This window comes from Pangasianodon hypophthalmus, chromosome 4 (genome assembly GCF_027358585.1).
Source record: "Pangasianodon hypophthalmus isolate fPanHyp1 chromosome 4, fPanHyp1.pri, whole genome shotgun sequence".
NCBI classification, from domain to species: domain Eukaryota; kingdom Metazoa; phylum Chordata; class Actinopteri; order Siluriformes; family Pangasiidae; genus Pangasianodon; species Pangasianodon hypophthalmus.
Genome location: NC_069713.1, coordinates 12263778 through 12282048, shown reverse-complemented (window position 1 = coordinate 12282048; position 18271 = coordinate 12263778). Strand labels below are relative to the sequence as shown.

The window sequence follows — 18271 nt, the reverse complement described above, 5'->3', positions numbered from 1 at the left end:
GTTTCCACTCTTTGTTTTTCTGTCATTGTTACTCTCCCTGCAAACGCGACTGATCTGGCCCTTTTTCCACATGTATTACAATTTCTGTCCTTAAACCAACAGTCATCATCACTTGCTTATCCTTTCCACATCGTTCACATTTGTTTACAGTCTTAGTCTTTGATAAAGACAGCGCATTTACCGTCAGTGATCCGCTGAGTTCGCTTCGCGTGACGCTGTTTCCATGGACACCGCCCGCTCCACCGCTCTTTGAAACGTCAGCGTAGTTTCAGTCAACAAGCGCTTTTGTGTAGCCTCACTCTTCAAGCCTCACACAAATCTATCGCGAAGTGCATCATCCAAATGTCCCCCAAATTCACAGTGTTCTGATAGTCCTCTAAGCACTGCAACATACTGTGTGACCGACTCGCTCTCCTCCTGATTCCGCCGGTGGAAACGAAGCATCAATGCTGTTAGCTTCTACAAAGTGCTCAGATCTTTCAGTATAGGTTCTCCATGGTTCGACGCTTTCATCAAAAGCTTCCATATGGCCTATAGTAGCAGCCATTCTAGCTAACCTAGCTCACTTTAGCTACACAGAGAAAATAAAATACAAGTTCAGGTGCCTAACTACTCACGATTCACTGTGGTAGCTCCATGGAAAATTAATCCCATCCTCGTCTCCAAATATGTTCTCACTCTCATAACATGTAGAATACACTCTTGAATGTACTACAATAAATAACACAGCCACACGCAGGGGTACTTAACTCCTTCACTTGATTTATTTTTAACGAACACAACTACTAATAATTACTAAAGTGGTGGTGCCACCTACAGGCACTATGGGGAATGGCAGTATCACATACACAACAGCAGGGACTTACTGTCCCACTCAGCATTTACCCCTTTATCACATAATGACATTCTCCTTTTCATTTCAGTGTGGCAAACCTACTCCATAAAACCACAGCGGGACTGAAATATTGATGAAAGCAGAAGGAAAATGTCACTTTACTGCATAGCTAGCTGGCTTTTCAAACAGAAACTAAAATAAAAGGTGTATTTCCGGGTGGTTAATCCTGGTTCTTGCACTAGTCAGTGTAATCTCCTCACCATGACTTTTCACAGCAGCCACAAAACGGTCGCGTGCAGCAACATGAAACGTCAGAGCCGAAACGTGTCACTGACCAATAAGGTAGCGCTTCCTCATGAATATTAATGAGGCTCCCTCTGTCATCCTACGTTTAAAAAATTGTTTTCATTTCGGATAAGAACATTTACTGATGTAAAACACCACAGATAGAGGATTCACTTATTCATTCATTTCATTTCTTTCTTTTTTTTTAAAGAACAGCATAACCCTGACATTTTTATTTCTAAATAAAAGCTGAATTTGATTGTATTTGTGTTTGATGGAGTCTGAAGGAGAAACAGTTTTGTTCGGTTGTATCTACACAGACATCAGCAGCTGAACTTAATCCATTTTATTGATCAGATTCAATTCTGCAGTAAAACTCAGTGTGAACTGTAAATGATCTTTATTAATATTTGATTTGTAATGACAAAGTTCCACAACCATAATGTGTAAAAAACAGACTGTAGGATTAAAATTAAAAACAAACCCCAAGTATTAAAATAAACTGTACAGCACTTTAAAAGGGAATATGTATTTCTAAAATTCACCAAAAAAGTAAAATATTTCTTTTTATTCTCACCATTTAATAGATGATTAAATGTGTGAGGTGAAAATTCATTCAGTGTTAAATACAGGAGAGATGATCAGTGGTGCTGAATTTTTACCTCCTTCATTTAAACAAGGACTGAAGTATGGATAGAGTTTCTCAGTGAAAGACTGAGCAGTGAAAGAGTAGATATGAGAGCTGGACTCCACATCATAAAAGGAGACCAGACCCTCCTCATAATCCACAAACACCCCCACCTTCTCCACCTTCTCTCTCAGTGTGAGGGGGACGGCGGGACCAGCACAAGCCTTATACTGATTCTCATCCCTCAGTCTCACAGTCCAGAATCCATCCTGAGGTTTCAGATTATTCACCTTCTTCCTGTTAATGGACTCTGTGGCGACTCCGAGATCCCACTCAGTTTTGCCTCTGACCTGCACCTCATAATAAAATCTCCCTGAGGAGAAACTCTGCTTTCCCACAACACAGATACATTCATTAAACCTCTGTGGTATATCAGGGAGATCCTGTCTTGTGTCTCCGTGTGTCACTTGTTTTCCATCAGCAGACAGGATGAGATATGGATTTGCTGTATCAGGATCCAGAGTCACATCCACTGAGAGAAACACACAGTGTGTGATGAGTACGCAGGTAAAAAAGATTAAATCATCATCCAGTGGATCATATTCATTAGGATTTATAAGAGGATTTGTAGAAGATTAAATAATGAAACATTTTTAAATGATCTCTTGTAAAAAGAGAAAACTTGTACAGTTTATGGTAGGAGTCTGTCAAAGATGAGAAATATAAAATGTTTTCTTTCTGAAACTTTACTTTAGTGATTTATTTGTGTTTGTAATTTTTGTTCTTCAGGAAAAACAGAGAAAGAGTCACAGAACATGAGAGAAAAACATTTGAGGAAGAACTTGAATGGACAAAATCAGTTGAGCGAGTGTCTCTAGTGATAAATATCTGGTAAGTTTTAGCTTTTGGAAGAGAACACGAGACTCTAAAGTCCATGATGGAGACAAACTGCATTTTTCAATTCTTTTCTAACTCCATGATTATAAATGTCTTAGACTTCTTTGTCCAGCACAACAACAACATTCACCTCTGAGAGGCAAAGAGTTTTATACTCATCACTTTTCCACATACATGGTGGAACAAATCATTCTTTCAGAATAATACATTATTTCCACACAATGTTTTACTAACATTTATAATCTTTCATTTTTACAAGTGAAGCTGAATTCAATCAGATCATAAAGCTGAACAGTGAAGAGTAAAGAACAGTGATTTACTCAAAGGTTTACTCATAAGACACATTTCTTTATTAATCTGATTCAAATCCATGATTGCCTTCTCACTGTTCTGTTGCTATAGTGATGCAGGCGCGCGCTCCCGAGAGGGGGAAGCATTTAATGACAGGAGATGCAAAATGGTACAACACGCTCCAGGCTCGATTGCCTTTGCCTAGCCCTGAATAACCCGGATGTTAAACTTGAGGTTTTTTTCGTGTTGAATTTAGCAGCCTGAATTTGATTGGTTGAATTTGAGCTCTGAAATTAGCAACCTGAATACAGATTTCTGAATATCTGAAAACTGAATTATTCAATCTGAATTTGTGAACACTGAAAAAATATATTTGAATATAGATACTGGATTTCTTTGTGAAAACATGAATTTTAAAATATAAATCTCTGAACACTGAAAGAAAGAGATAACTTGAATTTCAAGGATGTTAATTTAAATTAAATAAACACAGATGTCTCGTTTTCAGCCTTGTATATATTTCAATATTATGAATGTAATGGTCTTTAATTTTCAATATTAAGAATTCAATGGCTTTTAAAATTCCAATTTGTTTTTTTTTAATTCAATTCTTCATGTCATTTTTTACTTCCACACACGGACACAGCATTTCTCGCTTCATGAGAAAATTTCGATAAGGAAACAGAAAGGCAGACAATTTCAAACTCACACCAAAATAAAAGTAGTGCTATAAAGCATTAAGCCAAATAAAAATAATTTTAATAAAAACATCATTTAAAAGATGTTCTTCTTCTTTTTCTTATAAATATCAAACCATAAATAAATGATTCATAAATGATTCATCTCTCTCTCTCTTTCTCTCTCTCTCTCTGCGCATGCGCCACTTTTTTCGGCATTTATTGCAATTTTTTTCCGTTTAAACATCTCGGATTCATTATCATCATTCGGTGTGTGTGTGTGTGTGAGTAGCGTGTTGGAGGATCATGGCGAATCCGAATACGCGGCAGTTTGAAAGTTGTGTGCGTGTGTGTGTGTGTGTGTGTGCGGGGCGAGTGTTGAGCAGTGTGTGTTAGCGATTGGAGATGTGGTGGGGCACGAAAATATTGTCGCTGCCTCCTGCATGAACAGTGCTATTGTTGTGTTTTTTTGAATGACGTTGACAAAGTAAGCAAACTGACTCGGCATGGTTTAGTGATAAACAATGAACTCAAACTGGTTTCCCCGTTAAGTTCCCCAGCAAAGAAGGTTATACTGTCTAATGTCCCTCCTTTTATTTCTGATGAAATGATTACTAAAGAGCTTTCGAGGTATGGGCGACTGGTCTCCCCCATTAAGAGAATCCCCCTTGGCTGTAAGTCCTCACTTGTTAAGCACCTGGTGTCTTTTAGGAGAATGGTTTTTATGGTTTTTAAAGAAGGTACAGAAGAGTTTTTAAATCCAGTGTTGACGGTTTTGATTAGAACTTCTTTGTATCTTCAGATGCCGACAAAATGTTTCAAATGTGGTAAAGCAGGGCATCTTGTTCGAGCCTGTCTTGAGAGGCAAAGTGACCCTGGTGTTTCTGAGCGGCCGGGGCAAGAAGCAGCTGAGCCTGCTGTGGTCGTTCCCTCTGCGGCTGCAGTTCGGCCGGCTGCTGAAAGCCCCGGAGTGGCTGCTGCACTAGAGCTGAAGGAGAGTGAGCCCCAAGCCCAGCCTGCAGCCCAGAAGCCCACTGGAGCTACAACAACCCCAGAAAAGCCCTGCACAGCCCAACCGGCCCTGGTAAGGTCCTACTCGGCTGAACTGGTCACAGTGAGGCCCAGAGAGGCTGAACCAGACCAGGAGAAGCCCTGCTTGGCTGAACCGGACCTGGAGAGGCCCTGCTCAGTGGATTCTGGTGCAGTGCTGGAGCTGCCTGCGCTGGCAGAGGCAGGCACATGGGTGCAGAGCTGTCGCTTGGAAGCACCGGACACTACACGACTGCAGGGGGATGGGGGAGACGTGGAGACGAAGTGCAAGTCCACTTTTAAAGTGCCAATTAAGAGAAAGAAACAAGGTAAGGGACATGGAAAAAAGCAAGCAAAGAAAGAAACCAAAACAGATGATAGGGAGTCAGACAGTGAGGACTGTTTGTCAGATTCTGTGTACAGTCTTGGCTTGCAAGAGGAACAGCTAAGCGTTGTTTACCGTCCTGAGGAAATAAAAGAAGTTTTGAGAAGCACCAAGTGGCAAAAAAATGTTGTAATTGAGGAGTTTTTCCCAGTCTGAAAACAGTTTATTCATGATGTTAAACATTTCAGAAGAGAAGGTGCTTTTATTGATGTGGAAGTCTATCGCTTAAGGAAACTAAAGTGAACAAGGAAAACTCTGATGACGATTTGTAGAATGTGTGGTGTGTCTTATGATAGAGAGGTTTTTACCCTCTGTTTATTTTATCTATACTTTTTAATGAATGGGATTCATGTGGCGAGTTTGAATGTTAATGGAGCAAGAGAGTACAATAAGAGAGTTAAGCTCTATGAACTTGTGAAGCAGAAGCGGATAGATGTTGTGATGCTGCAGGAAACCCACAGTGATGTCAGCAATACTGCTGATTGGGTGAAGGAGTGGGACGGGTTGGCAATTTTAAGTCACAACACATCACTAAGTGGAGGAGTAGCCTTTCTCTTTGCTCACAATTTTATTCCATGTTCTTATTCAGTAGAAGAGATTTTAAATGGGAGGCTTTTAAAAGTGAAAGCTTTGTATGAGAATGAGGTTTTTGTTTTTATCTGTGTGTACACTCCCACCAGCGCAGTGGAGAGAATGGGCTTTTTAGATAAGCTGAACAGCGTGATTGCTAACTGAAACACTGCTGATATTTTAATTTTGGGTGGAGATTTTAACTGTACAGCAGATAATTTAGATCAGAATCACACAGACCCTCACATGGCTTCCCGTAAGCGCCTGTTGGAGATGATGGAGGCCCACGAGCTGAGCGATATATGGAGAAACAAAATACAGAGACAGTACACATGGGCGCACTCCATAGATAATACACTCTCCTTGGCGAGATTGGACCGGTTTTATGGTTTTAAGCATCGACTGATGTTTTTTACAAAGTGTTTTATTGTTCCAGTAGGCATCTCTGATCACAGTATGCTACAGTGCACTACTAAAAAAGTAAAGCCTAAGAGTGCCTACTGGCATTTTAACACTGCACTTTTAGAAGGCGCTAATTTTAGAGAGTGTTTTATTTATTTATGGAATTGTTTTAAATCTGAGAAGGCAGCTTTTAGCTCTTTACAAGAATGGTGGGATATGACTAAATCTCAAATAAAAGTATTCTGTCAACAGTACACTCTCAATGTCACAAGAGACATCATTAGATCTCTGAAAGCTCTGGAGATAGAAATAGTGGAACTCCACAGGCCACAGGAAATCGAGGGCACACTGAAGCCCTGAAAAGTAAAAAAGCCAAAAAGAATGACCTGTTACGCATTACAGCACAGGGGGCGCTGGTCCGCTCATGCTTTAAAAGCATGACTGAGATGAATGCTCCTTCTAAGTTCTTCTTCAGTTTAGAGCAAAAGAATGGACAGAAAAGATTCATACATGCTGGGTGAACAGAATCAGGGGATCTCTTATCAGAGCCCACTGAAATTCGCAAGCAGACAGTCAGCTTCTACTCGAAGCTATATAGCAGTGAGCGGTCAGGGGCACCGATAGTGGAGGAGAGCTTTCTCAAGAACCTGCCAAAGCTCTCAGAGCAAGCAGCCAGGAAGCTGGACAGAGAGTTGACGCTGGCAGAACTCCACAAAGCTCTCCAATGCATGGAGAACGGACGGGCGCCAGGTATAGATGGTCTCCCTGTCGAATTCTACAAGGCCTTCTGGGCAGTTATAGGGCAGGACGTGCTGGATGTCCTACGGGATAGCGTGGTCAGCTTCCATTGAGCTGCGGGAGGGCCGTCCTGACCCTGCTGCCAAAAAAGGGAGACCTTACACACCTGAAGAACTGGCGCCCGGTGTCACTACTATGCACTGACAGTAAGCTGCTCTCAAAAGCATTAGCCTCTAGACTGACTAAGGTTATGGAGCAGATCACTCACCATGACCAGTCGTACTGTGTGCCTGGTCTATATTTGATAATGTATATTTAATTCGTGACATTCGTGAATACTTATGGAAGGTGCTGGAAGCCTTTGGGTTCAACCCAGGTTTTATAGCCATGATCAAGGTGTTGTACAGTGAAATTGAGAGTGTACTGAAGGTTAATGGTTGTTTATGTGCTCCTTTTAGAGTGTACAGAGGTATCAGACAAGGCTGTTCTCTGTCAGGCATGCTTTACACATTAGCGATTGAAGCTCTTTTATGTAAGCTGAGAAGTCATCTTTCTGGTTTTAACATTCCACACGCCAATGCTTCACTATGTATGTCAGCGTATGCAGATGACCTGGTGGTAATGATGGGCTCACGGCAGGATGTAAACATTTTAATTGATATTTTAAATGACTTTCAGGTTTTATCTTCTGCTAAGGTAAACTGGGGAAAAAGTGAAGCCATTTTAGTTGGGGAATGGGGAGGTAGGCAGCCTTCACTACCAGGAGGCCTAGTGTGGAAAAAAGGTGGTTTTAAGTACTTGGGTGTCTACCTGGGAAACAATGGGTTTTTAAATAAAAACTGGGAGGGCACTGTAGAGCACATGAAAGGCAGACTGAGCAGGTGGAAGCGGCTGGTCCCAAGGATGTCCTACAGGGGACGAATGCTGGTGATCAACAACCTGGCAGCGTCGTCCCTCTGGCCAAGCCGGCATGCGTGGATCTGCCGCCAAACATGCTGGCAAACATCCAGGCTCTGCTAGTGGACTTCTTCTGGGATGGTCTACACTGGATTCCTCAGAGTGTCCTTCATCTGCCCAAAGAGGAAAGGGGGCAGGGGCTGATCCAGTTAGCCAGCAGGGTTGCAGCCTTTTGTCTCCAGTTTATCCAGAGACTCCTCACTGGACCCAAAGACTTAGTGTGGAGAGCAGCAGCCAATGGATTATTGCACACATTGGGAGGACTGGGGCTGGACAGAACTTTGTTTTTAATGGACACTAAAATGCTGGACGTTTCTGGATTACCGAGTTTTTACCGTGGACATTTTAAAATCTGGAACTATTTTAAAAACAAAGCAAGGGCTGCAGAACATTACACTGGCTGCTGGAGGAGCCCCTGATTCACGGCGGGCGTCTGTGACCACCCCTGCACTGTCCAGGCCTCTTGTCTCCTCAAGGATCATGACGCTCCGGGAGCTGCTAAACATTGCGGGGACGGACCTGTCACGGGCAGAGGACCTGGCAGCTTGTATGGGACTACGGTCCCTGCATTTTGTCAATCAGCTCCTACACTGCTGGAGGTCCGCCCTAACATCAGAGGAGTGTGTTCAGCTCATGGACTACCAGAACACCGAGACCGGTCCTGCAGAGGAAGGACCTTTTCCTCAGCTGAACATCGCTCCTGACCTTGACGGGTGTGGAGGTCCCCTTCTGGAGTGCCGGGACGAAGGGGAGATCAACTTTGGAACAGTGTCAGGGAAGCTGCTCTACAGGGCCTGTGTTAAGGTTTTAAATAAGAAAAAGCTGAGTGAGCAGGTAGACACCCCATGGCGAAGTGTTCTTGGTTTTAATGATGATATTAAACCAGAGTGGAGGGCACTGTATAAACCACCATTAACCAAAAAAGCTGCCGACCTCCAGTGGAGGATTTTACATGGTATTATCTCTGTAAACTCTTATCTCCATTTTAAACTCTGATATTATTATGGCTGTCCTTTTTGTTCACAGAGAGAAACTGTTTTTCATGCTTTTATTCACTGCTCCAGGTTACAGTCATTGTTTGTGTTTTTACGGAGCGTCTTAAGGTCTTTTTATGTTGATTTTCAAGTGCCAGCTGATTAAGGGCAAGGCCCTTAAGCCGCAACTGCTCAGCTGTATAAATGAGATAATTGTAAGTCGCTCTGGATAAGGGCGTCTGCCAAATGCCATAAATGTAAATGCAATATACCTGAGCAGAAAAAAACAAAATTGCACAAAACACAGACTGTGATGCCAAAAGAATTTTCTTCAGACTGGTTAAATCAAGAATTTTGACTGATTTTAATTTTTATAAGAGTATGAATGATTTGATGATGTTTGAGGCAGTGTGGTGTTGTGAGAAATCTCTGTGCTCCACTGAAGAAGGAGAGCTCTGCTTTGCACCAGAGCTAAACTAATCCTGACTATTTAAACGATTCACTCTTATATTTAACCTAAATTATTGAAATGGTTTTTATATGCATTTATTTATTATTTATTGAGTCACCATGATTTTATGTATAATGTGACTTGTTTAAGTAAAGAACTGTAAAAAGTAAAAAAAATAAATTTTTTTTTAAAAAAGTCACACGTGTGTGTGTGTGTGTGTGTGTGTGTGTGAGAGAGAGGCGGCGGCTCCGAGCGCGTAGATGTGTAAGAGTTTGACTCGCTGACACGGTGTGCGGGTGGTGTGCAGAGAGGGGAGGCATTTAATGACAAAAATGGTACACCACGCTAAGTAAGTTTTAGCGTTTGGAAGAGAACACGTGACTCTAAAGTCAATGATAGCGACACTGCATGTTTTTAAAATCATTTTCTGACTGCATGATTATAAAACTCTGACTTTTTTTGCCTAGCACGACAACAACATTCACATTTGAAAGACAAAGTGTTTTATACTCATGAAGTTAATAAAGAAAGAATAAAGTTAATCTCTGTCCAAACATACATGATTCCTGCATTACTTTATTAGTCAAATGTAAGAAGAAGATCAGTCTTTCTAAAGTAGAAAAGGGTTTAAGGGCTTTAGTGCATAGCAGTAATAGGGAGCTATAGTGAGGAGGATAATGAGAGACACTTTAAGACTTCCTTTTAGCTGGAGAGATCTACAGATGAAAATAAGTCTGATGATGCAGTGGTGTAATGCTGATATTTATATTTTAATATGAGAGGAAATCAGAAATCTCACTGTACCTGCATACTGCTGAATCCTCTTCAGTTCTCTGGAAACTAATTACAAAAAACATTACTTTCATTAGATTTCAGATAATTCTATTGCCATAGAATTGAGATAAAGTAAAAAAAAATATGAACATGTAGTAAATGTGCATATGTCTAGAAAATTCAAATAAGAAAGTTTCTCACCTGTTTCCTTTAACTTGTCATTGAGTGTTTTAGTGAGTTTCTCATTCAGAGTCTGCTGAAGCTGAGACAGAGCTGTCCTCACAGTGTCCCCACTCAGATCAGTGTTAATACTGATCTCAGTCCAGTTCTTGGTGTGTGGAGGGCTGCACATGGAGGAGTAAATCTACAGTAGAGCAGGAGAGAGGAGAAATCCCTCAGCATGGTGAGTGTTGTTCTGTGATGTTCTGCATTGCCAGGGAGCAGAGAGAGGAACACTGACCTGTAGGAGGTGGAGATGCTCATCAGTGTGTGAGAGCTGCTCCAGCTCAGTGTCTCTCCTCTTTAGCACAGTGATTTCCTGCTCCAGCTCTTTAATGAGTCCTTCAGCCTGCCTCTCTGCTGCTTTCTGCTTCTCCTCCATCACCTCGAGCAGCTCAGCCTGACTTCTCTCAATGGAGCGAATCAGAGCAGTGAAGACTTCAACACTGTCTGCTTTCTCTTTCTCTGTGCTTCTCTAAAGGAGGAACACATTTTCACTTTCATCATGTAACACTGAATAGTGAACTACAGTTTAATGCAGTTTGTTCATTTCTACAAAATAAAAATAAAACCACTGAGTGTAGCAGATATAATCTCACGTCATGTTTTACACACTTTACTGAGCTCTACTGAGTGTTTGATCTCTTGGATCTTCTTCATTCGGTCCTGAATCATCTGCTGCACATCTGTCTGTGTTTTCCCCAGCTGTGCCTAAGGACAGAGCAGAAGATAAATAACTGACTTTATGTTTATTAATTTTGTCCCTCTATTTTATTTAAAAGGGGTCTATCATGACTTTCTTTATAAATTCTTTTATTTAATAAATTATTTATTTGGAATTGCTCGAAAAATTTGAACTCAAAATCTTCCCATCTAATTTATCCCTCAGTAAATTAATTTGCATTGTGTATAGTGATGTCCAAAGTTGATGTTAATCAGTGTTTCTCACCTTTCTCTCTCTGCTCTCCTCCTCTACAGGAACAGTGTTGTGATTCTTGTGATCTCCTTCAGTGCAGAACTGACACACACACGTCTGATCATCTCTACAGAACAGCTCCAGAGCTCTGTCATGTTTCTGGCATATGTAGTCCTCCAGGTTCTCCACAGGGTTTATTAGTTTATGTTTCTTAAGTCTTGGAACATGATTATGAGGCTCTAGATGAGACTTACACAAAGTCAGAACACAATCCAGACAGGATTTCAGGGCCTTCAGCTTCTCTCCAGTGCAGGCATCACAAAGAACCTCGGGTTTGTCAGGACCACTTTTCTTCTTGAAGTGATCTGCAACCTCTCTCAGTGTTGTATTAATCTTCAGTTCAGGTCTCTTGGTGAATTTGTCTTTACATAATGGACAGTGACAGTGTTGACTCTTCTCCCAGCACTGTGTAAGGCAGCTCTTGCAGAAGTTGTGTCCACATGGAGTGGTGACTGGATCAGTGAACACATCCAGACAGATCGAACACAGCAGCTGCTCTTCAGACAGGAGACTGCTGGAGTTACGAGCAACTAGGACTGATGGAAAAAAAAGTTACACATTGTTTATAAATAGTGTAGAAATACTGTAATTTGTTTCAGCCTTGTCTCTATACAGTACACTGCATCTGTAGTTCAGGTGTGAAAATCACAGAGCAGAATTTCTACATGTTTTCCTGTACTGATACGAAAAGGCTTTTTATTCTAAACTCACTTACAGCTGAAGTCTAAAGGTATTTGTTGGGGTGTCATTTAATGTTTGTGTAAAATCATTTTTGTAGAATACATTCATGAATTTTTCAGTGACCTTTTTTTGCAAATGGAGCTCTTACATAAGAGACAAAACACAGAACAATGTGCATTAAAATAATCAGTGACAGGGTGGTGTGATGACACAAAATGCGTTAACATCACAGAGCTTATTATTATTATTATTATTATTATTATCATCATTTTACATAAAACTGTAAATGCTTGAGTTCATTATTCCTCTTATACAGTATCACTGCAACACTTGAACAATAACACACTGTTCTTTAAAAAATTACACTTTTTTCAGTTTGTAGTTAAATTAAATGTTGTAGAACATATGCAAAAATTTCAAAAACTTCATGTTCATTTGCAGATTCGCAGATTTTTAATGTGGTCTCAGACCTTTGGACATCACTCTATATTTTCCTTTTTTTTTGTTTTTATCGTAATACATTGTTCTGTGTTACATTATACATTTTCAACTTTAAAAGTGTTGTAAGGTTCCATTAAATTAACCCTGTAACAATCATTAAATTAAAGGCTAATCACAACAATTTTAGCATGATATTTGTGCTGATAAATTAACAATTACATTCCACAATCATATGTTTTTTAGCTATATATTCAGTTATGCATAAATTACCGGCAAACATGAGATTTAATCACAACAATCTTTTTTTGTTAAAGGCATCTATTGATAAACTATTTGTAACTATAATTAGTGGAATTACACAGTAATATTTAGCTGAAGCTTAGCCATAGTGCATTATTCAATTACAGATTTTGCTAAAGAATATTGTATATTATTAGGTAACTTCTGAGTATATTTCATTAACAGATTCTATATATTTGTTATTATTTTTATCTCTTTTCAGTTTCTAAAGAAATTTATTTTAGTTACATATGGAGGGTTTTTCACACTTTATTAATTATTGATGAAAGTGACAGATTTCAGGGAGTATTTCATGATGCTTGTTTTCATGGTTTATTTCATGTCACTTTTTATGGCATTCAGTGTCACTAAAATAAATAAATATTTACGTATGTAAAAATAGCAAACAAAACATTTTCAATTACATTTAATTATTTATGCCCCAATTCTAATTCAGTATTATTCATTTATTGTCACTTTTACCTACATATCTAATTATTGAATTATTTCATTACATATTTAAATATTTAACTAATAAAGTCAAACGTGTATACATTATGCAATAAGTGGCTTTCTAATACATGTGTGCATTATTACACAAGTGTTATTCTTATATGAAAATAGTGGCATAAAGTCAAAAGAAAAGACAATTAAACCATTCATTTTTATAACAAGTAATTTCAGCCAAAATTTATAATAGTGACAATCCTTCATTAAATGATGTAGCACATCCACCAAGCCCTTGTGAATTAGTTGTTACTATAGAAACAGAAACTTACTGCTGCATAACAACAACAACAACAACAACAACAATAATAATAATAATAATAATAATAATAATAATAATGTATGAGCTGTATAACTTACATGAATGTGGTTCATCCATGCTCTTCCTTCTTCTGTCTTTTGTTTGTGATGGAGATTCAGTCGTTTACTTCCTCCTGTGTTTTTAACCTTTTCAGTAAGAAATCACATCATTCAGTTCACACATGTAACAGTATGAGGTGTTACTGATTAGTGTGTTGGACTCAGCATGCCTGTCTGCAGTGTTAAACCTAAGCAATGACACTGGAAGCATTTAGACTGTGTTATAAAACAAACATAAACATTCTTCATCTTCATTAGATTATAATAAACACAGAATTTCACTGATCATTCTCACAGCTCTCAGCTCAGTAACTGTATCATTCACAGTTTCTCACTTCCTGATATGTTTGTATAAGTGTTTATGTTTCACCCAGTGCTCACCTCTGTACTCCTAATACACACACCACACACACACTTACACCTTTCATCCAGTTAATTCAGATTAGCTCACACATCTGCGCAAATTTAGTCATTAAGCATAAAGTATAATCGTATTTTAACTTGGATTTAAGTGTTCATGCTGGAATCAGTTCAACTCTCCACTTTTGAGCAGTTAATAAAACCCAGCAACCTTTAACCCTGTTTTTCAGCTTTGCTGTCTCAGTTGATCACTGATCATTAAAGACGCAGTTTTTTCTAAAACACTGTTATAATCAGCTTGTATTTGAGTGTCAGTATTTCAGCAGTGTGTTAGAGACCCTGTCTCTGTCTGACATTGTTAACATGTGCAGTTTATCCTGATAAATCACACACTGACAAAACCTCTGAACTACAACCCCTGGCAAAAATTATGGAATCACCACACTTAGAGGATGTTCACCCAGCTTTTTTACTTTATAGCAAACAAACAAATCACAGATATGACACAAAAAAGCTTTTGTTCAATAGCTTAACATTCTGGTTTGTGAAATATACATAAAAAAAATTCAAGGACATTTTTTTTTATTAATGGCATGTCTTTTTCCAAATCAAGTAGAGGAAAAAAATTATGGAATCAATTTTTATTTTCCATTTCTAAAACAAATACTGGGACAAGTCTAAAAATGCAGTTAAAGTCAGCAGTTAAAAGGGAGTGCTTACACACTTTAATGGGCTGTTGGACTTGGCTAATTGAAAGGAAACATGGCTCCAATGAGAGAGTTGTCAGTTGAAACAATGGAAAGGATTATAAAACTCCTTCAACAAGGAATTTCAACATGGAGTGTGGCCAAAGAGGTTGGTTGCTCCCAGTCAGCTGTGTCTAAAATTTGTTGCAAGTATAAGCTTAATGGGAAGGTTATGAAAGGTAGATATACAGGCAGACTAAGGAAGATGTCAAAGCATCAGGATAGAAAACTCAAAGCACTATGCCTTGAAAATAGAAAATGCACAACAAAACAAATGAAAAACAAATGGGCGGAAACAAGAGTCAATGTTTGTGACAGAACTGTAAGAAACCGGCTGAATGAAATGAGATTTATATATAGAAAAGCCAAAAGAAAACCAGCACTAACACCAAAACAGAAGAAAACAAGGTTACAGTGGGCTAAGGAGAAGCAATCATGGAGTGTGGATGATAGGATGAAAGTGAAATTCAGTGATGAATCATGAATCTGCATTGGCCAAGGATGATGCTGGAACTTTTGTCTGGTGCCGTTCTAACAAAACATATAAAGATGACTGCCTGAACCAATCAAATTTCCCAACTCATTTCTGATATTGGGTTGCATGTCAGGTAAAGGACCAGGGGAGATGGCAGTCATTACCTCAGCAGTCAATGCACAGTTGTACAGTGAAATTTTGGACATTTTCTCATTCCATCCATAGAAAATAGGTTTGGTGATGATGAAATAATTTTTCAGGATGACAATGCATCTTGCCACAGAGCAAACAGTTTTAAAGCTTTTTTTCAGGAAAGGCATATCAACTCAATGACATGGCCAGCAAACAGTCCGGATCTCAATCCAATTGAAAATTTATGGTGGAAAGTAAAAAAACTGGTCCATGTTAAGGCTCCACCCTGCAAAGCTGATCTGTCAACTGCTATTCGAGAAAGTTGGAACCAGATTGATGGGGAATATTGTTTTTCATTAGTGAGGTCTATGCCTCAAAGAATAAAAGCCAGAGGAGGAGCAACAAAGTATTAATTGTGTTTTTTTTGTTGATGATTCCATAATTTTTTTCCTCTACTTGATTTGGAAAAAGACATGCCATTAATAAAAAAAAATGTCCTTGAATTTTTTTTATGTATATTTCACAAACCAGAATGTTAAGCTATTGAACAAAAGCTTTTTTGTGTCATATCTGTGATTTGTTTGTTTGCTATAAAGTAAAAAAGCTGGGTGAACATCCTCTAAGTGTGGTGATTCCATAATTTTTGCCAGGGGTTGTATAAACCATTCACTGAAGTACATGCCTTTATTTTACTTGCCTCTTTTCAGGGTGTGAGAATGGTCTGTATTTAAAGTCATTTCAGAGTCTAGTATAAAAGGAATTTAGTATAAAATGAAGAGTTTATACTCGATGGGAGCTACTGTAACTGATTTCCGCTTTCACTTCGTTAGGGTGATGTCACTTCCGTTTTGACGGCGCAGGGAACTGAGTTCAGATGGAGGCGGTTCCTCACTTTATCTTAGTGCAGTTTGTGTAAGTTTGTAGTTTAGGTCTGTGTAAAAAGTGCACAAATAATTCATAGCTCATAAAGTATTATAATCATTTATTATCACATAAATATGTGTCATGGTAATAGTGTATCATTTAGGAGAGTAGGCCTATGTGTATATAATCTCATTTCATCCCATTTTCCAGTGAATGAAGCTTTCCTCTGGTAACCAAAAGACATTCATGGAGCTTGTAATTACTTTAATAATAATAATAATAATAATAATAATAATACTTGGTATTTCCTGCATTCACGTCATTCTCCCTGCTGCAGGCCCTCAGCTACTATCACGTGACCTTCTCTATACCAATGATCATCAGGTTCGTCTCTCTGTCCCGCCTCCTCTTTAAGACAGCCAATCACAGGATGGGGCTTTCCGTTTAAAGTATTTAAATACTGTAAATATGGCTGTAAGAAGAGACTATACTATATATTAATTTGCGAAAAAAATACGTGAGGTTTAAAGTATGTTAACATGTTACATGTTACTGATGAACAGTGAAATTTTACATGCCGGAGACCAACCTCCACACATGAAGCTAAAATCATGAATCCTCTTTAATAAATATATAGCTGAGGAATACAAGACTTTTATAGTCATAACATGTTAAAAATACACTGACAGTATGACGAATAAAAAGAAAATACTTCACACTTCATTCATTCAAAATTCTTGATTTTATTGTAAAAATAATCAACCTTAAAAATAAAATATAAACATAAGAATATATAAGAAATAATTTTTTTTAGCAGATAGAAATTCAACATTGAATATTTGTTTTAAGCATAGATTATATTTTAATCATTTTCATGCATACAGTTTATGTGTAGTTTCCTCTTATTCACTATTTCTTTCAGAAGAAATTGACAGGAAGTGAGGAAGAATGTTAGAGTGGAAAAACACTCTGTGCTCTTCAACACACACATATCTGAAAACATATTATATGTTTCTGTAAACAGATCAATCATAACATTAAAATGAACTTACAGTTACAGGCAGTCAGAGTTAGAGTTACTGACTGCAGTAATGATGAACGGTGGCCTGCAGTTTGACCTGAACTTCAGTCTCCATGTAAGACCCCTGAACTGCACTGTTTCATGTTTCAATATTGTAAAACTCATAAAAGTAGGAATGCACCCATTATCAGCTTATGCTATCTGATAAAACTAGAAAAAGCCTTCATTTGAGGCAACATTAATCAGATCAGAACTGAAAACTTTTATGATATTGGAAGGAACATATAAACTGACCTTTACAATCCTTCAATAAAAAGCCTCCAATATTTTGGGTGGAAGTCAGACAGCAGTAGGAGTGGTGATGGCAGGGAACTCAGTTTAATCATTTAAAGCATGTGAATGTTAAAAAAAAAAAGCCAGTAAATGTTGGCAAATTAGTGAACCTTAACTCAACATGCTTTTTCAAATTAGATGGAGATCATGCCTTCCAGGGAGGCAAAGAAGATGCCATATTTTATACGAGCATATAGACATATTTTACTGAGATAGGGCCAGGGGCGCTCATCCTCAAGTCCAACACTGCAGTCCTGTAGCTTATCCATCTTCAGACGCACACAGATATTGCACAAACTACATTGTGTATCATGAAAACGTCACAGCAGATGAAATATTAACATCACTCTTGATAGTGTTTTGTACATTAATGCAAATGATTGGTTGTTAAAATAAATTGGATGTTAAACTGAGCTCATTCGATTGATATACAGCATCCAGTCATTGGATGGATGAGAGTCGAGACCTCGAGATTTGTAATGAGTATTTTGAAGGTCTAAATAAAAATGTAAGGAGTAAAAAATACTTTTTCTTGGAAATGTAAATTAAGGGGTCATTATCAGTATAAGGTGCCTTTAGAGTCCTCAGGCTAATCACGCAGATTTAATAAAAATATTGCATTTTTTCAGTGTTATTCAGAATCACAAATTTTGGATATGTTTTCTGACTGGATGTAGTGGATTTGGACACGTCCCAGGTGCTTCCTGATCATCTTCAATAAGTGTAATAAGTGAGTAAATAACACAAAATTGAAAGAAACTCCTTATTGCTTTGTCATAAACAAAGTAATTCAAAATTCTTATCTTTCTACCATTTATGTTGCACTTTTTTTAAAATCATAATATTGAAGACTGTTTTCGCATGACCATGAAATTGCAGTCCACTCCATCATGTGTAAGCACATCTTTAAGCTCCTGACCTTTGACATCAGTGACATCACAACCACCATGTTTTTTACTTGATGGAGTGATAACTGTTGCATGC

General features: G+C 38.4%; 1 protein-coding gene across 2 annotated transcripts; it reads right to left on the bottom strand.

Moving 5' to 3' along the window:
* Nucleotides 1-1571: 1571 nt before the first annotated feature.
* Nucleotides 1572-13822, bottom strand: LOC117596972 (E3 ubiquitin-protein ligase TRIM39). Of its 2 annotated transcripts, none has more exons than XM_053233703.1 (7): nucleotides 13357-13822; nucleotides 11062-11624; nucleotides 10728-10823; nucleotides 10354-10587; nucleotides 10095-10257; nucleotides 9924-9959; nucleotides 1572-2280 (listed from the first exon to the last, which is right to left on the bottom strand). In XM_053233703.1, exons 1-7 carry the CDS (start codon nucleotides 13373-13375, stop codon nucleotides 1733-1735), a joined length of 1659 nt encoding a protein of 552 aa, XP_053089678.1. In that variant the 5' UTR covers nucleotides 13376-13822; the 3' UTR covers nucleotides 1572-1732. The 2 variants fall into 2 exon arrangements, with proteins under 2 accessions (XP_053089678.1, XP_053089679.1); XM_053233704.1 differs by having other exon boundaries at nucleotides 1574-2280; nucleotides 11062-11618; nucleotides 13357-13819.
* Nucleotides 13823-18271: the final 4449 nt, after the last annotated feature.